Consider the following 8,184-nt stretch of genomic DNA (forward strand, 5'->3'; position numbering starts at 1 on the left):
GTCTTTCGAATTTCAGGCCTATTTTGTCTGCTATTTGATTTTGGACTTAGTTATTTTGTCTAGGTCTTTACGCTACACATATAAATAGTCATTAAACACCAATTTTAAGAGAAGACCGAAAATTTTGACCTAAGAATGCAAGAACAAACTAGGAGCAAGGCTTAGAATCCTTCTACGAGTTTTTCACTTCCTTCTTCCTATTTTCATTATTGGTTATAAATTCTAGTATTGTAGTTTGGCATACTATTATGAATAACTAATTTGTTATCTAGAGTTTTGATAGAACCTTTTGTAGGATAAATTCTTGTTATGTTTTTATATAATTGAGTCGTTGAATTTTTCTACCTGTTCAACTACGTGTTTATTGTTGTTGATTGAATGGCCATCAATTGAGTGTGCCTATTTAGTATGTATTGGTTGGAAAATGGTACATATTTAGGCAGTATTGAATAACATCACTCCTGGCGTATGTGAGAAATTAATACGAAGGGTTTAAAAGTGGTATTAGGAATAACGAAACCTTGGTACGATCTTAATGAGTAGTAAACTAGTGTTAGCTAGCGTAGTTCGGAAGAATATGTCTAGTAAATTGTGGTAGTAGCTCGGAAGAGAATTATGACACCGAAGTACTCACGATCGGTAGAAAATACTTAGGCGAAATTATAGAAGGCATAACAGGAAGGATTCCGACAATTGGGGAAATCATAACTCTAGACCTCCTTAGTCTTATCTCAAATTTTATCCTTGTTAGTTGATAATCTTACTACTTTATAATAGTTGTTAGTTAATTAGTTAGAAATAAATATTATAATCTCTATAATTAGAAAATTGTTTGGACTTGTATTTTTTAGCAATATTGAACAGTTGTAGTTAAGCATTAGTTCTCTATGGAATTCGACTCCGAACTTGTAAACCGAATTATATTTGCTACGACCGCTTAGTCCTTTTTATAAGGCATAGTTGGACGTGATGAGCTATTAGCTTTCATGATTTAACGTCATACTAAGTGATTGTCAACCAACCAAGTAATCTATATAACAATTAATTAATTATTAGAGACTTCTCTAATTTAGAGTAATAGAACATCTATTTTCAATAAATGAAGGATCACGCAACTAAAATTAATTTCATAGGGATTAAAATGAAGGTTTCAAATTGGAAAATGACATTGTATAGCCGCTGTAAAAATAATAATCGAAAAATTGTATAAAATCTTTTTATACACTTTTTCGGTTACTAGATGTAAATAATTTCTGGCGCGGGTTAAAAGTGATAATATCCCTTTCAAATTCTCCATTACAAACTTATTTTTAGCTTTATGACCCCATTATTTTTTTTACACATAAGAGATTTATCTTTTACACATTTTTTAGTTTCAACATTATAAAAAGCCATAAAGGCCTATTTCCTTCTCTCCGACCCCCCAGTTCACACCCTCACCACCCCATCCCCTAGACCTCCAACCTCACCCCGACCACCACTTACTCACACTCCGGACCATCCTCCAACCCCCTCCCCTGAAAACCTCTCCTTTCTCAACCACCCCTCGTTCCGGACGCTCCGCCTACTCCTCTCTTGGCACCCTTATCCTACCCCCATCCCAAACCCTATTGCCCTGCTCCCTTCCCCTTTCACTATTTCGTCTCCCATAATATTTGTTTAGAATATTCATTTTTTAAAAGAATATTTTTTGGTAACTAACCAAATACTAGAAAATAAGTAAGAAAACAACTTTTTTCTAAAACAATATTTTTTGCGAAAAACATTTACCTTAGTACCAAAAACAGACTAAGCGAAAATAAGGTTTTCTTTCACACAGACGCGCTACGCCATGCGTGATAAAAATAAATCCAAATAAACAGCTTAAAGCAGTCCTCTTACTCCTTTTTCTCTTTTAGTAAGTACTGTCTTTAACAACAGTAACTAACAAAATTAGGAGTAGAAAATTAGAAACAGCTCTTACTACTATTTATTCTGCTAAACGCGTAATCTCAATAGTCTCTTTCTCTGTCCGACAATTACCAGATTATTACTGAAGAACCTTCAAACAGCCACTGTCGGTACACACAGAAGAGAAACAACCAAGAACCAAAACAACCCTTCAATCTCCCTTATTAGATCTACACAAAAAACCATTTTTTTGCAGATCCAAAAATCTTTTCTTTTTTGCTTACATTTTCACACAAAAAAGAAAAAACCAAAAAAAAAAAAATGGATTCTTCAGAGAAACGTCGTAAGAGAAAAAGGATTTTCAGACCATCTTCACCAACAGCTTTTCTTCCTTATTCTCTTAAATATTTCTTCTCTGTAAGGTCTTTAGTTTTATGCTTTAGTTTCTTGATTTTTCTTTTTCTTCTTTCTTATCAGATTCCTTTTGGTTCTTCTGTTTTTAGACCTGTTTTAGTTGTTTCAAGCTTATCTTTATTGTCTTCTTCTTCTGACTTATCTTCTAGTTCTGCTTCATTTCAAGATTTTGGTAGTTTCTTATTGCCTTTACAAATTGAGGGTCGAGTTTTGTTTCCTGATCATGTTTTGCTGTTGGTAAAAAAGAATACTTTACTTGGTAAAAGTACAGAATTGGAATGTGTTTATGCTAGAAATAGAAGTGTAGAAGGTGATATTGTTGTAAAGGAGAAAGCTTTTTCAGTGGATGATTATGGTGATGAAAATGGGATGCTTGTTAGATGTCCGCTTCCTCCAGCTAATTATTCCGCTGTAGTGAATTTGAAGAAGTTTAGGGGAAATGGTGTTGTGGATATGGAAGCTGAAAATGGGATTTTGAAAAGTAATCAGACAGTTAATTCTTGGGAAAATGTTGCTTATGCTGCTACTTTGGATGGTAATACAGCAGTGGTTTTTGTGAAGGGATTGAATTTGAGGCCTCAAAGAGAATCCGATCCGAGTCAATTTAGTTGCCATTTCGGGTTGGGAAGTTTGGAAAAAGATGGAAGGTTTGCACTTAGGACAAATGCTATTAGTGCTGCTCAAGAGGTTGTTAGGTGTTCATTGCCATTGAGTATTAGGAAGAGCCCCGAGAAGGCACGTGGTATACGAATAACCATTGGTATGTTGCCTCATATGCATGCTAAAGCTCATGAACATGTACTTTTGCCCTCAGTAGCCAAGATTTCTGACCTGAAATCTGAGGCAATTAGGAAGAATATTGGAAATGTAAAGTATGATCTTTGTGTGTGTACAATGGTGTGGAACCAAGCCTCAGCGCTTCGCGAGTGGATCACTTATCATTCTTGGCTTGGAGTTGAAAGGTGGTTTATTTATGACAATAACAGCGATGACAGAATCAAAGATGTGATTGAAGATCTTGCGACAGAGAATTACAATGTCACACGACACGTTTGGCCATGGATCAAGACTCAAGAAGCAGGTTTTTCGCATTGTGCTCTTAGAGCAAAGCAAGAATGCAATTGGGTGTCGTTTATGGATGTTGATGAATATTTCTACTTTCCATATTCAACACCAGGACACCAAAGTTTTAGAAGCACGGGTTACGCAGGACAGGACTCACTTCGGTCCCTCGTGGCAAATTTATCGTCATCATCGCCAACAATAGCAGAGATTAGAACAACTTGTCATAGCTTTGGACCATCTGGTTTGAATTCAGCACCCTCACAAGGTATTACTGTTGGATATACATGTCGGCTTAAGAGCCCCGAGAGACACAAATCAATCATACGCCCCGATGCTTTGGACACCACTCTCCTCAATGTGGTGCATCATTTCTACTTGAGGAAAGGATTTAGGTACTTGAATTTGCCACAGAGCACTGCAGTGATAAACCATTATAAGTACCAAGTGTGGGACGTTTTCAGGGCGAAGTTTTTCAGGCGAGTAGCTACATATGTTGCTGATTGGCAGAAGAATCAAAATGAAGGATCAAGGGATAGAGCACCTGGTTTAGGGACTGAGGCTGTTGAGCCGCCAAATTGGCCATTACAATTCTGTGAAGTTTGGGACACCGGCCTTCGGGACTTTGTTTTATCAAACTTTGCTGATTTAATAACTGGTTTGTTGCCTTGGGAGAAGTCTTCTTTCTAATCACTGAAATCCATTGTTTTCCCTTGGCTTATCGAAGTAGCGTATATCCATATTCCTCCTTTGATGACTGCCAGTAGAGAAAGCTAGGGAACTGGAGGGGCGGGGATGCCCTATGTAGAGAAGATGATCACCAAAAAATTCAATTCTTTCTTCATCCATGGCTATTGTATCTGATTTTCTTTAGCTTTTGTAGACAGGAGATATTTAAACAATAGATTAGAATAGGAAATTTTTCTTTCCTTTGTTGAATATATCTGTAATTTTTCTACAGTGTAACATTGATATTTTCATTAAATCAATTCTTTTATCGTTATTCTAAGCATTGAACATTTCCTTTTTCTACCGTCCAGAGATATGCGCTACTTCTGCGCGCGCGCACACACAAGAATAACATGTTTTTGACTGAGTTATATCTAAAAGAAAAGATGCCTTATGAGATAAGAGAACCATCGACATAATTTCAGTCATGCCTTCTCCTGGTGATACTAACCTGCCTCAATTCTTACTAGAAATTTGAGAAAGATGATATTTCCCACATCAACTCAAAGAGCTGTTGATCACAAAAAATGAGAAATCTTGGTGCCATCAGAAGAACGGGGACGGGAGCCTTGGCCTAATTGGTAAAGTTACTGACATGTGACTAGGAGGTCACAGATTCGAGCCGTGGAAACAGCCTCTTGCAGAAATGCATGGTAAGGCGGCATAAAATAGGCCCTTGTGGACTGGCATTCCCTGGACCCCGCGCATAGCGGGAGCTTAGTGCACCTGACTGCCATTTTTGGTGCCACTGGAAGGCAAAGAACACATTAAATTCCATATTTTATACCTGGAAATGTTGTAATCAGCACATAAAAAGCATAGTTGCACAAATTGTATTGATCATCTAAAAGATGCAGAATATTACTGTCAGTGGATAGTGTTATGCCTTTCTTTACAGAGGGAATTTTAAAAGATACGAAACCAAGAGATTCTTTATCTCCAAGAGGTTGCAATATTGCTGCCTAATGAAGTATTATGATTGCAGGAAAATAAAAAAATAAATAAACAAACAAACAATAAGGAACATCAGCTTCTGTCTGGGATTTCGTATTTCATGATTCATTTGTGGATATCATATACTAAAAATCAAATACTTAAATCATCCGCACTATATAATAAAAACTAAGTGAATATGCATAATAATAGCGTGAAAATGTGCTGGGCTTTATTATTGGGCTGGACAGAGAGCTTGGGCTTTCTGTAATGGAGCGAATTAAGGGTAAAATATAAAACTAATTGCATTTGCTAGCCAAAAAGTATATACATATAACATATATAATACACATATATACAAAAGAAATATTTTATTGGTTATTATTTTTGAGAACTAATTAATTCATTATAGAGAAATTAACTTAAATAGCCATCAATTAAAAAAATAGCTTATAAATATTTTTGGCCGAGTGGTCAAATGTGTAACTTCACCTTAATTCTATTGCAACCTAACGATCATCTGTAGTCTGTCTAGATATACTGCAACCATATTGGGCTTACTTAATATATATGTTCTATAGCCCCTTAAAATTTTAATAGCCCATGTTTTTCCCCATTGACACAAAATGTCCTTCCGTTCCAAACATATTATATCTAATAGCCCAAAATATTTCTTTTATATATTTTTTATATAGTGACAGTCTATTTTGTATATGTTTTGTATAGTGACAGTCTATTTTGTATATATATATATATATATATATATATATATATATATATATATATATATATATATATATATATATATATATTGTATAGTGACAGTCTATTTAGTATATTTTTTGTATAGTGACAGTCTATTTTGTATAGTGACAGTCTATTGTATATAAATTGTATAGTAACCGTCTATTTTGTATAATTTTTGTATAGTGACAGTCTATTTTGTATATATTTTGTATAGTAACAATCTATTGTATATAAACTACATAGTGACAGTCTATTATATATAAGTTATATAGTGACAGTCTATTTTGTATATATTTTGTATAGTGACAGTCTATTTTGTATATACTTTGTATAGTGATAGTCTATTTAGTATATTTTTTTAATAATGACATTCTATTTTGTATATATTTTGTATAGTGACAGTTTATTGCATATAAATTGTATAGTGACAATCTATTTAGTATATATTTCAACATTATGCATAGTAATATGAAAAAGAACAATCATAAAACTTCTACAATTCAAAAAGTGTATCGTGTAAAATTATTGTATGAAAAGTGTATCATTTATGTATAACTAATATATAATGTATAAGAAGTATATATTCAGTGAGTTTACATTTAGTATACACTTATTATACAGTACACTTAGTCAGTATACACTGAATTATACTGTGTCACCATCCATTCTGATTGTTGTTGTGAACAATGAGAAACAATGTGAATTAAACAGAAGAATTGAGTTGTGAAGATTATAGAATCTGTGAAAAAATATATAAATTGAACCAGGAGAATTTTGTAAGGCAAGATGAAATTTTGTATAAAATAAGAATGGAAGTGGTGGAATAAAGAAAGTTTTGGAGTTTTGGCCTGAAAAGAAGTGCCGGGAGTTTGTATTATTGATTTTTATTAAAATTCTTTTTTTAGGTGAATGATTTATTTTCAAAAAAGAAGACAAGATTGACATAATATTATAGATGTCTTGTTAATGTGTTATTTATTAACCATTTTCAAAAAGACAAGATTGACATAATATAATAGATTAATAAATATTGGAATAGATTCTGGATCAGAATCCTTTTCAAAAGTAAAAAAAAAAAAAGGAAGAGAAAAGATGGTAAGATTGTTTCTATGACAGTTGACTTGATAAATTTAATTTGAAGCAGTTAAATTTATCGTATCTTCATTTTCATCCAAACATAGTTAGTAGTTACCATTCTGAAAACATAACCGAGTATTATGAGGATTTATAGACAAAAAAAAGTATTATGAGAATTTAACCTTTGTAAATAGTAAAAACGGGAAAAAAGAATGATGATTAACATAATTTATTTATTTTTGGCTATAAGTTGTAATGTGCAATTCTGGGCTAACAGTTGTTTATAGTTTTTGCCAAGTTGCTAACTTTGTCAATCTCTCTTATCTTTTCTTGAGCCGATAATCTATCGGAAACATTCTTTCTACCTTCTCTAGGAGAGGGTAAGGCTGCGTAGTGCGTACACATTACCCTCCCCAAACTTCACTTGTGGAATACACTAGATTTGTTATTGTGGTTGTTATTGTTGTTTATGTATATGTGATAACTAATGTACTCATCAAAAGCTAATTAGATTGCCCAAATTCATATAAAGAATTTTATCCTATAATATCTTGGTATTTCAGCACCTCCTCATATGGCTAGCATGAATAGTATAACATGGGGCACAACATCGGATAAATAAATATTGGGATAACGTGATTCTGTACCGTGATAAGAAAATAGACATTGGAAATAGAGGATAATGATTTAATGACATAGTCATGAACTAATAAATCTTTATACTTTTAGTAAATATAATGATTTAATGACATAGTCATCAACTAATAATAAGCTGTTGTTGTCTTCTTGACTAAGGAATTAGGAGGGGGAGGCAATACAAGAAGTGGCAAGCCAGCAGTTGCCAAGGACTCATGATTTTTTCTCTCATGAAATTTCTTAATATAAGTTGAAGCCTTACGATTAGTAAGTGCAGCACTCAAATCATCTCGATTCCTCTTGTGAAACTTGTTGATATAATCAGAAAAATTCCCATCTTGATCATGAACTAAACGCGACGATTTTTCGCCTTGATCATGGACGTAAAATCTTGATTTGGTCGTTGGCACTTGTGACTTTTTGTTGTTCTCCTTTTGTAGTTGAAAAGAAGAGACTTTAGAAACATTGATTGATGAATGAGAAGATTTATGATTTTTATTGTTTGTTCCTCCCAAATTGATGGCTGCAAGAGAGAGAGATGATAGAGTGATGATATTCACAACTATTTCCATGGATTTTTCACATATAGATTTCTTTTCTTGCACCTTGCTCTTTTGAGTCATAATTGAGCGAGCAATAAAATTGGCTCAATAATAAAATAGAAGGAAGTTGTGTTTTAATTTTCTTTACATTGGC

The 8,184-nt window shown here is 33.5% G+C and overlaps 1 protein-coding gene across 1 annotated transcript; it reads left to right on the forward strand.

The window, feature by feature from the left end:
- The first annotated feature begins 1,969 nt into the window (after positions 1-1,969).
- On the forward strand, positions 1,970-4,375 carry LOC104097377 (glycosyltransferase family 92 protein RCOM_0530710). The gene has a single exon (XM_009603932.4). The coding sequence runs from the start codon at positions 2,212-2,214 to the stop codon at positions 4,054-4,056; it is 1,845 nt and encodes a 614-aa protein (XP_009602227.1). The 5' UTR covers positions 1,970-2,211; the 3' UTR covers positions 4,057-4,375.
- The last annotated feature ends 3,809 nt before the right edge of the window (positions 4,376-8,184 follow it).

Source organism: Nicotiana tomentosiformis, chromosome 10, assembly GCF_000390325.3.
Source record: "Nicotiana tomentosiformis chromosome 10, ASM39032v3, whole genome shotgun sequence".
Taxonomy (NCBI): Eukaryota; Viridiplantae; Streptophyta; class Magnoliopsida; order Solanales; family Solanaceae; genus Nicotiana; species Nicotiana tomentosiformis.